At 39.5% G+C, this 20,094-nt stretch overlaps 1 protein-coding gene across 4 annotated transcripts in view; it reads right to left on the minus strand.

Annotated features, from left to right (window-relative positions):
* The window catches only part of SLIT3 (slit guidance ligand 3), a 519,568-nt gene that overhangs the window by 481,283 nt on the left and 18,191 nt on the right, over positions 1 to 20,094 (minus strand). For all 4 annotated transcript variants that reach the window (XM_062629206.1, XM_062629204.1, XM_062629205.1 and 1 more), the window contains 2 exons: positions 10,687 to 10,758; positions 6,452 to 6,523 (listed from right to left, as the gene is read on the minus strand). In XM_062629206.1, the coding sequence (XP_062485190.1) occupies positions 6,452 to 6,523; positions 10,687 to 10,758 (144 nt within the window). The remainder of the gene's footprint in view (positions 1 to 6,451; positions 6,524 to 10,686; positions 10,759 to 20,094) is intronic.

The following is a 20,094-nucleotide window of genomic DNA, read 5'->3' on the forward strand; positions in this document are numbered from 1 at the left end:
GACACAGACCAGTAAAACCTGTAGTAATCCAGGCTCACAAAAGAAAACCAGGAAGGTGCCTCTCATGCAGATGCCCAAAGAACTGCATGACGTTACAGGAAGATGTGACGTATCACTGTGATGTATTTACAGAGCCTTCACACATGAACATTTCAGGACTCAACTTTTTATCTTCACATGGACATTAGAAGTCAAGAGCTTTTGTGTGGCTTCTGCCACAGAGGATGAACTAGAACTCACACAGCTCTCATGATGTCACTTTGGGATAGCTGCTCTCTGAGAATAAGACAAAAGGCGAAGATAGGGAGAACGATTTCCTGTACTCCACAGAAACAGTAAATGCACACTGCTCCAGAGTAAAAATTAGAGAAGATTTAACCTTCCTCTAGGCTTCTGGTTGGGAATCAGCAGCAGGGTCAAAGTGTGGAACAAGTTTTGTGCAGCAAATTGACGAAGGAACTCATGAACTGTGTATGAGGGTGTTGCTGCTACTTTACTGCTACCAGGATGAGAAAATTATACAGATTACTTACTTATATTGTGGTCCTCACTTAAGTGCTAAGAACTACACTATGGCCACTTGAAAGGTAAGACCCACACCTCAAAACAACACCGCTCTTAAGAAAGCAGTAATGCTGTACCCATGCAAGTTAAACCAAACACTCCAAATAAAGTCCTGATTTTCCCATGTATTTTTCAGAGGGATTGTCTGAAAGGGAAGCCTTGGCCAAACCCCAAACTGTAAAGTAAAAAGGAATGGAAGTGACTCACATAATATTAGGAATACTGTGCAATACAGTGTGCTCCATGATTGTCCCATTGGCCCCCAGGAGCAAAATCAACAGCATCCCTTTGGATACTCACACCCAAAATGTTCTCATTCATCATGTTAGACTCATCCTAATGTAAGCAGTCACACAGACACTCCTTTGAAAGGCAGTGCTAAACTTGTCTTGAAAAAGCAAGATAAAAGAGACTGCCTTTTCACACATTGGTTATAGGATTCCTTTTTATTGTTTTAACTGGAATAATATCTCACAAGATATGCAACAACCATTATTAACAATATTAATTAAATATTAAGCAACATCAATAAATAATACTTGAAGCTGCAGCCATAAGCCAACGCAGCAAGGAGCTTCGTATTGCTAGCTCAGACTCAGGCAGTGCAAGAATCAAGTATTAGTCTATCCTTCAAACCAGGAGGACAAGAACACACCTGAAAGTGGTGCAAACCGAATTTCAGGGTTTAAACTCTTTGCCAGCTCCCACAAAGAGTGGCTAAATTTACAACAGGTCTCTGATAGAAACTGTTTGTGCCCATTTACAACAGATTACATCAGTGACACACAGACTGTGATCTGGGATTAGGCAGCACAAGTTTGTTTTATCCTATTGATGGAGATTGTTCGAGAAGCAATTCTGCCCAGTCTGAAGCAGTAACTCAAATTCTGACATATGCTATACTTGGTTCCTCAGGAATCAATGGGGAATGCTATCGTCTTTGACAGCAAAGAAACCCATCCTTCCAAAATGCAAAGACACTGCACCTTCAACATGCCTCCAAGCAGCCCCAATTCATGCCATTCATATCCTCCTCAGAGGGGAAGGTCCAGTGTCAGGAGCTGCCTGGGTAGCAGAACACAGGCACAAGGCTATCAATCCTCACTCCTGAAGCACCACCTGATCCTGGGGAGTTTGGTAGGAAACCTGGTACTACACCAACTTACATGTGGTAGCTTGAGAAGGTAGAGAAAAGTGTGCAAGTAATAAAACTGATTAAATATCAGATCACAGCTCTAAATCCATTTTAGTGTGTCTTTGTTCTCCAGCGTTTCCAGATAAGCATTTTATGATCACTGATCTCCAATTAGATACGCTATCCATAATGTCATAGGGAAATGCAGACATAAAAGAATAAAGCTTTTTTTCTGAAAGGTTACATTCAAACTGTCTTAGATATTTGCAAATGCATACAGCTTCATAAATACGGGTTGTGGACACAGTTCCAGAAATGCATCTACACTGCACACACTGCAAAGCCTGTATAAACACTATAGATCTGTCCAGGCTGCCAAAGACTCGCAATAAGCCTTTGTTTACAACAGCAAAGAACTGTCCAATGCTTTCATTGTTTTGCCCCTCCTCTGAAGCACTTAGCAATCTTTCCACTCAGCATGTTAATTACGGAAGATGCTTTTTGTATTACATGATTTATTTAAAGCCTCTTCAATCTCAATTTATGAAATCCAGATTGTGAAGCATCACAAAGCAATTTATTCTTCTCCTTAGAATCTCTGGTCACTAAGAGCAATCTTACAGCACACTATGCCAAATAAATACACTTTAATACCTTAATCAAGCATTTGGGAAACCAGTTACAAAGGCCCAATGCACAATAGCATCTCTGCAGTTAAAGGTCAAACGCAACTTCCATTTTGAACTCTGTCTTAGCACAAAATCAAGCCCATACATGCATAGGCAAGGATTAAAATCTGGATTTTAGTTTTTCATTTGGTTAAAGCTAATCATTTTTTCCAACGTAGAAAAGATTTGATTTGGCCATGCTTACACATTCCCCCCCTCCTCTAAACAACAAAACATATTTTTAGTATTTTCAGATGTTGAGATCTTTTATGCTAGCTACAGACACTAATTTGAGTAGAAAGAACCAGCCATCAGCCAAAGTCCAGCCTTTTGAAGATAATGCAGCTACGTGACAATTTCTGGCAGTTGGCTGTGGAAAAGTCAGGATCTGTTGGTGTCTTATATCCTGCCTCATTTTTCACATAAATGTGTGCCATACATCTGGCTCTGGAAAAAATCTCAGATCATCTTTTAGGCCCACCAGTATGCCTCTTTCTTCTTGATCCCCTCTGTACATGGAATATCAGAATCATTTTATCTTTAAACCATACAGAGTGTTAATAGCAAAGCATACAGCTGAAATGCTAAAATCCAAAATCAATGTGGGTGTAACACTTTGTACCAGTATAGCACTGTGTTTGTACAGGCATATGTACGCTACTTCAAACCACCAAAAACAAAACCAGGGAAGAGGATCAAAGTCAGACCTTTCACAGTTAACTACTAGGGGAAAAAAAAAGTGCAGAAGGAAACTAGCTAAAAAAGAACTGGAGCTTCTGAAGCCTTCCACACACAACAGGCACATGGTGTGGTTCTGAAACTGCTCCCCTGCTACTGGCAAGAAGGACATGACTACGACAATTTACAAGTGGCACTGTAAAGTTTAGCAGAACATTTCCATAGCTTCTTAACCACTTACTGAACAGATGCACACATCTGCCCGGCCCAGTCTGTCGTTCAACATCAAGCAGGAGCATTTTGGAGAAAGAAGCACTTCAGAGCTAAAGGAAAGGTGATCACTAGAGAAGCCTGAGGAGCTGAGAAGCTAACAAGCCTGAGAGGAGACAATGGACACACACAAGTCATACTGAACCATAGGCTCGGCAAGCAGCGCAGTATTGCACTGCATCAAAGCACTGCTGGCTTGTCTGAGGCTCAACACCAGTGCAACAAGTAGAGGGTAGTAAGTGGTATGCACCAATTATATCCATTAATGTTGCCTCTTAACTTCTTCTGGTCAACTACCTCACCACAAATCTTTGTATTTTGGAATAGAACTATAGAAACTTATTGGAATAAACCCACTAGAAACACCTCTGGTTTTCCAATGTGGTAAGTATGACTGGTCATTCTGAAGAATTCTTAGGACTCTGCAAAATAACTTCTATTACTCAAACCACTGAATTTTACTAAGAGGCAATGGCTAAAATTCCTGCGCCTTTGGAAAGCCGAGTACAAACATGCTAAAGTTAGAAGTGGCTTCTACATTCCACATTATTTCTTAACCTTGTACCATCTGTCATTTTACCATAAATTGCACTATGCGCTTCCTTCAGCTGATATTGACAAGCTTTATTAAGCTAATATAAAATTTTGGCAATATGCTGCTCTGTATCTAAACAATGCTTTTAGAGACTCCAACTGGTATTGGGAGCACTAATCTCCCACAAAACCAAAAGTCAGAGTCAAATCCAAACACCTGGAGAAGCACCATCCTGGTGCCTGTGGCAGCAGTGGCCAAGAGCTTTACAGACATCTGACTGAAAATTTACTATTACACAGGACAGAATTCTGTTCATTTACTCTGTTAATAACGATGGATTTCCTTCACTATCCAGACAAGTGAAAATATATTGTACTAAAATAATATTGGCCTAAGGGTATGCCCTTTGAATGATCACCATGGGGCGGGTGTAGGACAATATACATCCACTGTTACTTTGAATGGAAGACCTTTATATATGGTATCTTGCCAGGAATAGAAATTACTCTTGTTTTTTCAAGTCTGACTCAATGCAGCTGCTGTGTTTCAAAAGTTAATGATTACTTTTGCATCTACTTCAATAGATCAAAAAGGAATGTTATTCCAAAATCGAAGCAGTATAAGCAATTTTTATTTGTTATTTGAAAGAAATTAAATGGAAAAAAGCCAGGTTTTTAAAATTTAAACAGCATACTTTCTTCATTAACATTTTGCAATGTTTGACAATACTTAATAAAATAGCTTTAATATTACCTAAAATGTTGCAATTTAGCCTTTATAAGTTATGCCAAACTTTCCACAGTTCATTCTCCAAAGCCTACTGACTCATAGTTTTGTCCTAAAAATGATTTAAGCTAAAATACAAAAAAGTTGCAAGTTTCCAGGCCTCCCTTTCATAACTACATTAATTTAGGAAATATTTTAATGACAGGCAATCCTAAAAGAGAAGCAGAGATGCGGTATGTTCAACAGGCCAAGTTAAGAGTCCACACAGGAAAAAGAGAGACTTTGAAACCTCACATCCTTAAAGAGACATTATCAAAGGTTTCACATTTCCTAACTTCTGGTTTCACAAAATAATGATTTTCACTTGCTAAAAGAGCAGGATCTTCAGAAAACAACACACTAAGATAACATTTGAGTATTATTTCTGGTTTCTAACAGCTAGCCTCCCAGATATTTTCTGAACTCATTCCATAGTTTAACTACATCTATCTCTGTCCAAATAGAGAAAGGTTTGTTTAGATATATAGACACACACATACATATATATAGGGAATGAGCTTCAAACTACGATGCATTCAGTATACTGACTTGCACAGATGAGATATAACATGAACAAACTGTTTTCTACAGTGTCAGGCTATGCTTAATTTTGGAAAATTAAACTGTTCATTTTTTATTGCCCAGGAAACATGAGAGAAATCAGCTCTGGTGAAACTCTTTTCCTGAAAATGCTTTCTAACTGAATATAGGTAAAAATGGGTTATAATCACAATTTAAAACTCACCTCCCTTATTGCCATAAATGGAGCTTTGAAATTCAAGACCAAAACCCTGCGTAAATTCATGTAAAAAGTTCAATGCACTAGTTAAACAACTTAAATGAGAATCTAATTCTGAGCCCATCTGAAACAGTTTTAGTACAGTATATGCTCAATACACCACACTCCTCTCAATCTCTAGTGGGAACTTAACTTTTGAAAGACGCTTTAGAAAATAAGAATTAGAAAACACCAAGTCCTGCAACAAATGCCTTGCAGGTAACAGTTACCAAGCACAAAAACCTGCTTCTCCATTTAACAAACAGCGCTCCAAACCAGCATGAGATTTTATGCTAGTCACCTACCTCTAACAAAGAGTAATTCTCAGAAGTATGTCAGTTTACAGCTTCATGACAATGCTAAACAGTACAGACTGCTCAGAGCAGCAATTGGATATAGCACTACTGTGGTACTTCCTGATACTGAAGTTTATCCGCTTGCAGGGCCAGTAGTTCCTGGATTAAGACCCCTCTTAGTTTCACCTTTTTTTTTTTTTGTAATAAATTAAACTGCTGCCAAAAGCAAAGGAAAACCAAAATGTCATCTCCACCAAGTCTTGCATTATACCCTGGCATTCACTAGTATCACTGGCATTGTGCAACTTGAAAGCAAATGAAGCTAAGGAGAAAATTATGTGTTAGAAATACTGTTGTTCTCAGAAGAGACAACTTCAATTTCCATTAGCACAGATTTTATATATAGATGAATACAAATATATAATCTACATATAATATGAAATTGTTATAAACATATCTTCTTTCACCTACATACCAATCTAAACAGTTGCCCAGATAATGACCTTTTGATAATGTTATTAAGATTCTGGTGTCACTGACAGTTACATTTTCTTGGCAAGCAATTACATATTTTACTTCAACTATTAAGTATCATGCAATATAAATTCAACGGGGTTTAAAAGCGTATCTGAATTTAAACAGGCACCCCTCTCTTTTCTTGAAGGAAGTTTACTTTATCATCATGAAATACTGTAAATGACCATTAACAGTGAGGTAGAAAACCTGCAGATTTCCCACAGGTATAGAAATAGACATACTTACAGCCGTTCAAGTTGTTTTAGATCCTGAAACGCTCCACGTTCAATCACGCTAATCTGATTTTCTTCCAAGTGTCTGCAATTCCAGAAAAAAGTTAATTTTAAGACAACAGAACACAAAAGCTTCCCTGCTTCTCTTCACATATGCTACAAAGCCATTTCACAGAAGTACAAGTAACAGTTATAATCAGAGATGATTAAAAACATGGCACTGTTTCTCTTGGTCAGTAACAAGAAAGTGAGTCAAACATTGCCTCCTGACTGCCAGATTTGGGAACTGTTTTTGTTCCTAAACTTTTATAGCCACAACCATTATGCTCAGAAAGGCGTTTGTCTTGAAGCTGATTGTTACATCTTTAGTATATTACTCTTTGTTTATGTAATGCAATTGAGATAACTGACTCCTACAGTCCATAGCAGGAACCTACTCAATGTCAACATATATTTTTGTCCAGGCTTTGTGTTCTGCAAAAACTTCAGGCTTGACCCAGAGTAAACCACTCATAAGCAATCCAAAGGGGTTCAAGCCCTCTAGAAATACAGCCACGGCACCTATGTGTCACAGCCCTGTATAGTCCTGCTGTACAACATGGTGTAAAACCCTAAGGAAAGAGTCCCTGGTTTCCACTGCATCTGCCCCAGCCTTCTTTCACCTCTGAGACTAAGACAAGGAGAAGTTACAAGCAATGGAGACTCGCTTCTCTTTGATTCACACTGTACAGGAAACGACTGTTCATTTACACAGCTGAAATGCTCTTTAGAGGTATAGTGGAAGCCAAGGAATAGAAAGACCAACAGCTCCATTTAAGCCAAATTTTCCTCTCACACACCCATATGCTGCTTCTGTAAGAGCATTCACATACACAGACTTGCTCTCTAGGCCCTCTGAACATTTTATGTGGCTTTAGCTGTAACACAGAAAGGAAGAACTTGACACATAGTAAGTCTGGGCTCAGCCAAGACTAACTCGTGCAAAAGCACCGTTCTTGCCTGTTCCCAACAGCCACTCCTCCACTCCCAACCCTATGAGATGCTCAGAGCGGTTCAACTGGATAGCAGTTGAGAAGAGAGACAGCAAGAGAGTATTCCACAGCTAAAACCACATAAGAAGATCAAAAAGTGAAATTTAGAAACCCCAAACATGTGAAGCAGAGAGGTATGCTCTTAAAAGGAGGGGTAAGAAAAACTGCACAAGGAAAGCGAAACAAGATGAAGTTACAAGGGCTAAAAGGAAAACATGCACAAAGGAATATTTTGCATGTATGTTGTCAGTTTGAGACTGGAAGCTGGTTTCTGTTGCACTATTCTACCAGTTTCCAGATCATTTGTTTTTTGTCCGAAAACAGAACTAGACTTCCTTCCTAGGAACTCTGGGACAGGTTTTATGTTTCTGTGCTTTCAACTATATCCCCATTGCACATGGGGATAGATCTGTTTTTAATGGGTACATTCTGGTTTTATTTCTTATGACTTGTATAGCAAACACCTCACTCCTCAAAGACTGAATGAACATGTTACATAAACCTGTACTGCATACAGAACAAAAAGAAACATCATGTAAAGATGGCAAGCATTATTTTGCTTATTGTTACAGGCATTCAGCATAAATGACTGCAACAGCATTAGACAATGTCTGACACTATAAAAAACTCAACCAAACCAAGACAACTACTGACACTAACGATAATATAGTACATGCATTTCAATAGACTTGCAAACTGGTATTGACAGTTGGGATGGGAGCCAAGGAAATCTAAGTAACTCCACTGTTAGAGAGGAGAGAAACACCACAGGAACAAAAGGTCTCCCAATAGATTTGAAACGTTTTCTTAGTATATGACAACTATGCTCAAAAGTGTTAAGGTAGTAGGAGAAAAGACTGATCTCAATTCAGTTCATTCATTCACTGAATTATCACCAAGTATCTGTAATGGTTCAACAGGTGCAGTTTTAAGGCTTATTTTAGAAGATACTCAAAGTAAAACATTGACTGCAGAGGGCAATCTTCAGAATTACACAAAGTAATCTTCAGTGAGCTGGTGAAATTATGTCCTGGGTGCAGCTGGTCATGTCCTGGTTATTTTTCTCCTTCCCAGTAGCTGGTGCAGCGCTACTGTGTGTTAAGTAGCACTGTGTTAAGCAGTGTGTTACATCTGAGCGTTTTAAGTCTGAGAACAATGCTGATAACACACCAAAGTTTTAGTTGTTGCTCAGTAGCACTTACTCTGATGGAGGACTTTTCCATCTCATGCTCTGCCAGTGAGGAGGGGCACAAGAAGCCAGGAGGAAGCAGAGCCAGGACACCTGATGCAAACTAGCCAAAGGTGTATTCCACACCACAGCACGTCATGCCCAGTATAAAACCTGGGGGGAGTTACCCACGAGGGCAGATCGCTGCTTGTGTCAGGCTGGGTATCAGTCGTCGGGTGGTGAGCGGTTGTATCAGGCTTGCGTCACTTCTGTTTATTGGTTTTTTACCTTTCCCTTTTTAGTTTTATATTCTCTCCCCATGTTATTTCCCTTATCATTATTATTAGTAGTAGCAGTTTTGTATTACACTTTAGTTATTGGACTGTTCTTGTCTCAACCCATGGGATTTATATTCTTTCTATTCTCCTCCCCATCCCAAACTGGGGGGAAAGGTGAGTGAGTGAGCAGCTGTGTGGTGCTGAGTTACCGGCTGGGCTTAAACCAGGACAGATTACTTGGGTGTTTCTTGATTTTTGATAGCTGTTTGTTTCAGAAGGGGTCAACAGAGTGCTAAACGAACCTGCCTCTGCCAGTGCTGGGACCAACTCAAGATTAGGTTTCTGTCTCTGTCACTAAAACTTGGAATTAGAGTGCAATGGTTTAGTGACGTACAGCTGGTGAGCTAGACACCACACACACAGAATGTAGTCACTATCATGCAACTTGCTAAACAGAACTAGGTATCAATTCTTGTTTCTTTTAAAATAAGATTAGAAATTTGAGCTTAATCCATTGGTTACTGTAAACATAAATAACTTGGATGTTTCAGAAACGTTTTCAATATAAACATCTCAGCCACTGCTTATGAACACACATGTATATACAATCTCCTCGATAACACATCAATGTTTCTCACTGAGAAACTTGCACATTTGCACCCCAACAGCAGCACTCAGTCACTCAGTGACCAAACACAAGCCCAGTGAAGGCAGAAACCAAGAGTTACTTTAAATGAGAGCTCCAGAAACACCAAGTTCCTAAGGGCTCAGCCTCAACTAATTCAGCACACTACATTCAAAACTATTCTAAATCTCTCATCTGCCTTTTTTCCTCCACCCTCTCATACATGCCCAAATGTTTAAAGCTAGATACTGGATTTTACATATAAAAGTAATGCAATGAACTTAATTTTCACAAAGCAAATAGAAGATCCCTACAGTATTTCTGGCAGAAGCTTCAATATCTAGGTCTGCTTCTGTGTTGATGTGAAGTGGATCTAAATTACTTGTTCAAGAAAATTAAAGGGGAAAAGTCCTGAAAGAACTGAAACATCTTCAAAATCTATTTCTGGTTCTTCTAACCCAAGATTATTTTCTTAAGAAAAAATTTCTATGTATAAGTACGATAAATATGTCTCAAGTAGGCCTGATTTTCATCACTAAATTAGCGGTGCCATCTGAGGTTCACAGAAGAGAAAACAGGAAATCCAGAATGACAAATTCTATAGACTGATGTTTGCCTTTTTGATGTTCAAGGCCCATTCAGAAGCACAGCTAAGCTCTTCCAGATCAAAAGACAGCACTACCTAAATCTTTTTGTATTTATTACTCCATATCAGACAAAGAGCAGCAAGGCAGCTTGTATACAAATAAGCTGTCTTTTAGTCAAATTCTGCTTCATCTTCTGCAAAAGTGCTATTAACGGCACTGGACCTTACAGTGACTAAGTCTGAAAGTCCTGTTTGCTAGTGCTTCAGTGTAATTGACCTATGATCAGTGATTGGCAAGTGGACTGAACTTTTTACCTCAAGATTGATTAAAAGCCAGTGAGAAACACAAATAGCTCTGAAACTACTTTCAGACTTCAGCATGGAACTAAACTTTACTGTTTCACTACACAAACTGTTCCAGCTGACTGATTTAAAACAATACAAACAACTGAATGATGTGCAGAAGTTACTAGCATCTGAACTCTAGAACTATGGACATTCTCAGGACCAGCACCCTAAAAGAGTCTTGTAAAGAAAGACAAGCTTTGTGTTGTACTCACAAGACACGGAGATTCTTCAGTCCTGTGAAGTCTGTCTTCGTGATTCTTGTGATGTTATTTTTTTCTAGATCACTGCAGAGGAAAAAGAAACAGCATTCAGACACTGCATCAGACCTCCAAAATTTGGTTAGCAGAAAGTATCTCCATCACTGGACCATCCATCAGCTGCTCAAACTGTGCAAACTAATGTTTTCAGTAAAAGCTCAAAAAAGCAAGACATCAATCCTGATGCATTTTGCCTCCTTCTCTGAGTACGTTGCTTTCATACAAGGAGTTTTTTTCATTTTTGTTTCTAGTACCAGTCCTCACTCTATGTTTCTTTCTCCCTCAAGACTGCAATCTTGTAAGAGGCTAAATATACTCAAGACCCAATCAGTGTAATACAGCTGAAAGAGTATTGAGCCACAAAATGAAGGTCAAACTGGGGTTATGCTAAACCCAAGGGAGTCTAGCCTGCCACAGAAACTTAAGCTACACAGACCTTGAGAAGAGAACACTAACTTTAGTGACTCCTCTGTGTGATCCTACCCAGATGACTGGAAGATTTGCAAGGTTATGGTTTGTTGGGTTGGTTGGCTTGCTTTGATTTGTTTAGGGTTTTTTTTTCAAGCACCTTCAGCCTCCTGATCCCAGTTCTTCGGAAATGCTGGTTTTCAGAAGATACTGTTAATCCCACTGCCCTGCTTCCCAAGTGTGCTCACCCTTTGCCAGTTCCCACCTTCTGTCTTTAAACTCTCAATTTCCTAACACCTCTGGTATGTGCCAACACACTTTCCTCGTGTGGTCACATACCAAGCATTACCTCCTGCACTCTCTTTCAGTCTGTGCTAATTTATGCTCCAGATTCAAAATTACTAACTGGAATCTTTCCCACAACAGGGAAAATCCAGTGTTAACCAGACTGGAGCTGCCCTTTTGTCTGCAGCTTTGCTTTGGAGTGAGCACACCAAAAAAATATATACAAATTTCCAGTTTAAACTTATATCTTACTAAAACAGATTCAAGATAAAACACCCTAGTTTTAAAATTGAGTCAAATTCAAAATAAAGGTATTTATAAACTAATTCTCCTTGCAAGACTGATCTTATACTGAAGGATAGCTCTCACTACACTAACTTTGGTGCCTTTAGAGCCACAGCCAACCAAGAATAACCCCTTTTGTTTCCCAATGAAACGAGTCTTTCTGTCATTTCATTTCAAAAGAGTATCCCAAATACCTTCTGGTGCTCCTGAGTTGCTGTTTTCTGTCTCCTAGACTTGCTCTGTTAGACTCCACTACAGTTCTCCCAGTTGAACATGTCCTGGGGATTGGGGTTTGGGGTTTCTTTGTAGCTTCTTTCTGTGCAGATGTTCCTACCTACCCTAGTGCTAACAGAGAGACACAAGACACGCAGCTCATCTTTCTTCCTTGGTTTCAGCCATGCTTATTTAACAGAAGAAGCAATATGCAGCAAACTTACAATTAATAAAACCAGATACTCTCCATCAGGTCACTACAAATGAGTTCCAAGTGTCAGTTCCGCTGGATACAAAGAACCTTTCATGAGAAATCAATTTTCTACTATTGGAGGAACCTTTTTTTAATTCTGACTCCCATCTCATGTCTACCAAAAGCTGCTGAATTTCACAAATACAAGCCTTTGGGGTAACAGTTTTCATGCCAAAAAAACTGTCAGTATTTTTCTAGAGATCAGGCATTGTAAACAGCACGGTGTGATAAATTCCGCACTCTACTGCCATCAAATGAAAATAATCTAATAGGAAAAAATAGCCATTAGGCTAGGCATTCATTTTCTAAAAAGACTATGAGATCACAGATCCACAGCGGGAAGTAAAGGCTTCTCCTATGCAATTTACTTTTACTATGGCTCCTGCATTAATGTGCACTGGGATACAACTCTCTTGTATTTAAAAGGTTCCACTTCTCTCCCATTTCTAGTAAAATTCAATAACAAAAAGATTACAGATTACAGTATTACTTTTAAGTACATTTGTCAATCATCTGACACCTGCACTAACCTCGACCCTGAAATGCTTTCTGAAAATCAGACGGGTGTTACTAAGAGCAGTTTCAAGGTGATTATCTCGGTACAAAAAGGAACCCAAGGAAGGTGAAGAAATCAGAACTTACAGGAATGCCTCGACTGTCACATTTGTATTTGCAGAAACGCTGCATAGACGGCTGTCTAGGATGCTTCTAAGTGCCTGGCAAGTAATATAGCAAACAGTGCAAAAGCTCTTCAAGCGTTGAGAACAGATTAATCATTTGTAATCATTCACATCCCAGCCTGCACGGCGGAAAAGTGCTCCTGGCTGCACAATTTCCAGTAATTCCACATCACACATGCAGTTCCACAAAAGCTTTCTGGTACGGCTGCCACTTAAGCTAGTCTTTTCCCACCTCAGGTGAGGTCCTATTAGCAGGGTAGAACTACTACTAAGAAATACGTGAGTGTCCAAGCATAAATGAATATTCGTTTTCAATCAAGATCATATTTTTTCCTGCAGACGTGAAGTAACATTCTTCTAAGGCATGAAATGAAAACTAATTGTCATGGTAACAAATGCAATTTTTCTAGTGTGGACCACATCATCAAATAAAGGCAGTTATGTATTTTGAAGTTTCACCTTGTTAAAGGGTATGTTTTCAATATGCATAGAAGAAACAGGACTGACTTTATAATCTAACAACTTCCCCAAATGCTTCTAACCATGAAAATAAAGAGGTTTTTCCTAATACAAACACTACCCTCCACCTATCACAACTGTAGATATTTAGATGAGTACAGGCAATAGTACTCATCTGAAGAAATATTTCCTATTTCTAACATACATAATTGTTTTCTGATATGTTCCCTAAATCTCAGATGCAAACAGATATGGAATTAAGCTCCTTTTACTGTCATTTTAACATGCTGGTGCATTCACTTACTGGAATTGAAAAGCTAAAAAACCCACTCAACCCAAGAACTTAATACAGTATGAGCTGCTTCAGAACTGCAGGTATATATCTGGTGCTTAGAAGCCTACAGTGACGATGATTACACTCACACTTCACACTGACAAAATCCCAGCCTAGATGTCTACAAGATTTGTGGCAGGGACAAACCAGCTGCAGTTCAAGATCTCCATCTTTTCCACAGCATCTTAATTTGCCACAGACAACAAAAAGAAAGAAGAGATTAAGGGCTACTTAAAAAAAAAAAAACACACAAACCAACCAACCCCTAAAATTCAAACCAATAATTCTACACATTGTCCATAATGAGAATTCTTGACTGAATTCTTCCATTAAAAACAGAAGCCTTATAGACAGAGATAGTATTTTTTGCATCAATCCTACAGTGGGTCTTTCTAAGGTATAAGCAAGACATTAACAGGATTTGAAGCATGAATAATAGACTGGAGTGAATCAACAAGTGTTTTGTAATATTTCTATATAATCTGTTTCTGATTGCTATTGATAAATGTCAAAGTAATACTAATAAAATTCTTAAGTCATAAAATTGTTTAAAAACAGATAAAATTTTAGGATTTTGTTTATGCATCTTTGCATAGGACATAGTTAAGTAATAGAAGAAACATTTTCCTGTCAAGAAACCCATTTTCTTAAGCACAAATGGGTACTAAGGGTAATGATAAGGAGATGGGGGGAGAAATCCCTACATTTCAGCTAAATGAACAAGACAGCCAGTATCCTTGGTTGACCTGTGTCAATTATGCCTTAAAAACGTCCATTAAAGAAAACCCACAAAACATCCACCGCCATTGCATGTACCAGCCATTTTCTTCCACTGCCTTGATCCTGTTGATTGAATCGTGCTTTTCCCCAGGAATACCTTTGAATCACTGCCTACATTTTTCAGATTTTCCAGCTTAATTTCCTCTTCTGTTCTCAGTTCAGTTCTTCCACCCTAGTGCATCATTAACTACTCACTGGTGCGCCAGCATGACCCGATTGCAGGAAGCATTGGAAAGAATTAAATCTGAAATAAGCCACGCATAAACAGCTTGTGCTTTACTTGCATGTTGTTTCCCATCTGCTTTTCATGCCATTCCTTCAGAAGTTTTTCCCGTCTCTATATCACAGAGGGTCTAGCAAAACACAGCATTAAGATAGTCAGAGTTCTCCAAGGCAGGCAGGAGACAGTTGAGGTGTATGTGGCAACAGAGTGTCGTTGGCCCCACTTCTGTCCATTTTGTAAGACCTAATTCCAAAGCATAGCTTTACTCAGGTTAAACGACTACACGCAGAACCACATTCCTGCCACAATACACAGCAATCTCCCCACCACACCACACCTTCCACCCAGCCTGAGACCAGTCTCACACACCAGCTCTATTCCTCTCTACTTTCAGCCCCAGGAACACTCCTGCTATTCAACATTCTTCCTCAGGTGAAACCTGCAATGCCCTATTCTGAAGATTTTAACATTCCTTGATCAATACATATCTTGAGACTGCTTTCTCCTCTACTCCCACAGACTGGCCCACCTTACTCTGTATACATAATAGCAACCATTCTATTAATGCCTTCTGAAGGTTAGTGTGCAAGTCAAAGGCTTCCATTTCTGTAAGTGAAATTACTTGGATGATGCTCTAACTTGAAGAGAGCCATTGTTCATGAAGCTCACTTTGCCTAGACCATTTAGGATTTAACTGATAACTGCCGTCTCTGTCTCTGTTTTAGAAAGCAGTGTTCACCTTCTGAACATGTGCCTGCTCCAGCATGCTCTCCCTCAAGGCTTGTCTGCCATTTGAAGAAACACAGACTAAAACCTTGAACTACTATGTAACATTTCCTCCTCCTGTTCGCAGTAGGTCTAACACTGCTGCAAAGCAGCAGACTGCCACAGGTTACCCCCTCAGTCAATTAAACTTTGTGACTGAAGTTACTCAACTAATGCAGACATTAGTGGTTTACAGCTGGTATTTGTGGGCATCATAATATTTTATATTTCCTTTATAAAGTTTGGCAGCTGATTATGTGCTCACTAGTGGGTTTCAACTACAAAAACCTAAACCTTAACATCTAATCTTGGTTGCCTTTCAAACATACTGCTATTCATAAGAACCGTTGGAAGCAAGCACAGCTTGGAAATCATCTGGGTCAAAGGCACGGGGAAATTATACACTAAAGGAGAACAGAATTTATATCTGATCTATAACATCAACAAATACGTGCAGACATATTCATCCTACATACAGTCCTTATTGTGCAGAATTCCTGCATTTTGCATAGTATGTGAGGCCAAGAGGATGTTAGATCTTGCTCAACACGTCTGCCCCACCCCACATACATACAAGCCCAGCTACTGCTCTTTGTCATTTCATGTTCAGATAAGATTGTCCCACCACCTATCAAAGAAAACTCCGTTAAGGAACACAGGTCGCTTCTAGTGTGTCAGCAGCAAAGTTCATATCCCTCTCTTAAAAGAAAATGGAACTGTCATCTACATCAGCTTTAGTAAAGCTGTTGGTATCAGGTCTCTCTTGTTGATTTGTTTCCCTTTAGCATGTAACATGTTAAGGACAATGCAGGTGTGGCAGCTTTGAGAGAACAGGCATGGAAGGAATCATTTCAGTGGGAACAGAAACATGAATTGGACTAGAATGGTACAAGACACCATGAAAGTGACTTCAGATGAACTATTAAAGGGAATTCTACTCATAAACATGTCCTGCTATGTTCTAATAACAATTTAATTCAATACATATTTTGTAGCTGTTGAAGATTAAGTCACATAATATACACGCTTATTGCAAACAGGGATGCTTGGAGCAAGTGGAGCAAATCCTGCTTCATAGCAAGAATTCCTCTGAATTGCTTCACCTTTCAGTCTTCTTTAAAGACAATCTAGTGAACTTAAGACAACCTTTAAAATGTTTTAAAGCACCAACATTCTCTGGAGCATACCATTATACAGCTTCAAACAGCACCAGGAATGCACACATTTTCTCTGTCACGCTGCTGAAATTTCAGTTGATAATTATTGTGCTTCACCACTCAACACTTCCAAAACATCCGGACACTGCTCCGAGTCCCCACCCTATTCCTTGGACTGTAGGAAGTTTATGACTTGAGAAATAAATCCACTTGTCACTTCACATTACGTGCTTCTGTCTGCCAGACTCACGTACGTTGGCAAGTAACACATGCTCCTCTTACATAGCCTCTATGTGTCCAATATAGAAGATCAGAATTGCATTTGACAACATATCACCACTGCAATGAACATGCGCATTCTTACAAAAGAGCCAATAACAAAGGCAGATGCTGAAGTCTTGCAACAATCTTCAAACCAATAATTCAATACTTAGAATAAAGAATCCTTATGCAATATTCAAATCCTTTCATCTACAAGGATACAAAACCTACTAGGTTATAGCAAGTTCCTATTACTCAGACATATATGTATTATAGTCTCCAAGCTAATCCAAAGATTGTGCCCAAAGATTTGGTTTGTAAGCCTGTGAGGAATGGGCACTGTCCAGGTTCACAGGCACACAAGAGACTCTCAGTCGGATGTCTTCCTTCAAGTGGCGCATTTGCTTTAAGACAAGCTTCTACTCCATGCATCTTCTTTTAAGTTACAATTTGTTCTGATGTGGAAAACCATCAGACTCCAGGCCTAGTTCTCTTTCTAGAAGAACCACAATTCTTTCATTTGCTTAAAGCCATTGCTGTCAGTACATGTTGTTCTAGAGCAACAAAGTTTTCCTCCTTTTCAGAAACTCTCAGGTGCCAATGTGGCAAACACAGAGGCATTCCTAACACCAACACTGAAGATACCTCCGATGTCCAAGAATTCCTTGACAGTAGCTGACTTTTGCATCTCAATGACAAGCACAGGTCCAAGACGAGAAGTTTATCAGAAAGTATTTATTGATCTGTTTGTCTTTAACCTAGGAAGACAGGGCAAAAACTGAAAATACATGCAAAGTGAAAATGAGCTGCTCTCTAAGGAGGAGGGAATCCGGAGCACCAGCTGCAACTTCATTCAAGTCTTCAGATGTTTGTTCAAAGAACTCGGTAAGAGCAGTAGAGAAACTACAGACTGTATTTAAGAAAAATTAACTGCCATACACTTCAAACGACAGCTCTTACCCAAGTTACACAGCACTAGGATTCTTTCCTGTCCAACTGCTTCCTAAGTAAGGTATGTATGCATTTCCAGTCAAGAACCTCAAACATGACATTTAGTTTCTGTTCCAGCTAAGTTTTCAAAGTGGCTACCACATACCAGCTCAAAGCTGTATACATTGTGTCACATTTGAAACAAGCGCATCAGCATAAACCCCAACACTCTGGAAAGAATCTTGATTAACTCAACATCCCACGTATCCTGCAGGGAAGATGCATTTGTCTTCATCTTGTTGGTCAGCATTTTTCAACAAGGGACATACAAAACTGCTATGTCACACAGGCAGCTCACTGGGAGTTAATAAACATCTCTGCTGTCCCCTAAGAATCAAACAGGTCAGTACTCAACCCACCATCTAGAACTCACATCAAAACAACCCTCAGCCAGGACATAACTCTTGGAACTTCAAAAAGTTCATGAAGAACAGAAGAAAAACAACCTTCCCTCAAATGCGAGGATGTAGCACACATGCTTTGCTATGAGTCATTTGTAAACCATTCCAAAGGATTCATTTTCAATTATAAATCAACTTGGTGGCAGCAACATGCAAAATGCGGGAGCTAAATCTGAAGTGATAACAACTGAATCCAGATTCCTGACTCAAAAGAGTTACTGATATTTTTCATTAGTGCAATTGGTCCAACTACCTCCTGCAGCACACATTCCTGGGAAACAAGGCTTGTATTGTTCTGCCATTACAGTGCTAAAGGACTTTGTGGATCCAAGCCACCTGCTAGAGTGACAGCTGAGTCATCCGCTGAAAATGTTCCTGTTTGATTTTCTTCCCAGCCCCCAGTCCCTATGCAAGGTAACCATGAACACAAAGACAACACGTCTGAGCTGGGGGAAACATGCATTTTCACAGGTAAGTTAACCATTCACTTGCACTCCACAAACTTAAAGCCACGAAGAATACCTTCTGGATTGTTATGAAAGCTACCTGCAAGGTTGGAAGCAAATGGTTCTTAAGTAAAGCCTTCCTCTTCTCTTTACAAGTCATCTTCCTCTGAGCTTGGGAACATGCTAACAACCACACCCATTAAAAGGAGAAAAACCCACTGCCATGTGTGAATGTGTCCACAGAAGAGCTTCTGGAAACCCTCTGCAGTATCTGTTTTATTATTTTAACCATTTTCCAGGATTTCCGCTATGGAGTTAATTTGTCTTTAATGGGTACGGACTGCCACTACCCTCTTAACCTTAAATGGCTATAATTCCCTATAGCTAGCGCTCAGCAATTCTCTTATGCCTTCAATCCAAAAACTTCAAAGTCACCATGATAAACTACTCAATTATTGCACTACCCTGCAGCCCTCTGGCAGCACAATCTGCATATCTCCACATTTAACATATTTCCATCTCAGCTTTTGCAATGCAGCAAATAAACTCCTGGAACTGGATTTTATGAACTACACAAACCCCATTAGTTTCCAAATCACTTGGGCAAGTATGAGTATCATTTGTAAAGAAAAAAAAACCAAAAAACTTCAAAATCATCTTCAGCTGAAGTAATTTCATATTTTAAAAAAGACGGTACCTCCCATCTCCATTTAAGACTTTTTAAGCTATTTTTTCTTCTTAAAACAAGCAATTGACTTGGCAAAGGAGCACAGGGATTTATTTTTTTTCTGACTTCTTGGAAGGCTGGTACATTTCACATCATCTAGTTCAAGAGAAAAAAGTCCTCCCCATGCAACAACTCGAGGTGGGGCTTTGTAGTAGGGTTCGGGTGTTGCTCAGCAGAAAAGGAACCTCCCATGGCAGGGGGTGGGAAGTGGATGATCTAAAGGTCCTTTCCAACCCAAGCCATTCTATGGTTCTATGATCTTGAAATCCCATTGGGCCACGAAACATCAGTAGTGTGCCCTTGCACATTAAGGGCCACCCCAAACAGACTGTGGTAGCAGAGTGTAGCCAGAAGGCATCTGACAAACAGACTAATCTCTTGTATTCGGCATTTGTGACAGTTCATCTGCAATGCTGTACCCAGCTTCAGGCTCTCCATTATAAGAAAGGCATTGATACACTGGAAAGAGCCAAGGAAAGGGCTACTGAGACTATCAGGAAGCTGGAGGACACAGCAAGCAGAGACAACTGGCCTTGCTGAACTTAAGTAACAGGTTAAGAGGAGATATACCTACCTCGTAGGTAAGAGAATATAGGCCCCTTTTCTCTGATCTGCAGTGAGATGAAGTCATATGGGGAGGAACATCAGCAGAGAAAAAACAAGCCCTGCCACAGCCACCAGTTCTTGAAAGGATTC

Source organism: Pezoporus occidentalis, unplaced genomic scaffold (assembly GCF_034315485.1).
Source record: "Pezoporus occidentalis ecotype Australia unplaced genomic scaffold, CSIRO_AGI_Poc_V1 ctg33, whole genome shotgun sequence".
In the NCBI taxonomy this organism is placed as follows: domain Eukaryota; kingdom Metazoa; phylum Chordata; class Aves; order Psittaciformes; family Psittacidae; genus Pezoporus; species Pezoporus occidentalis.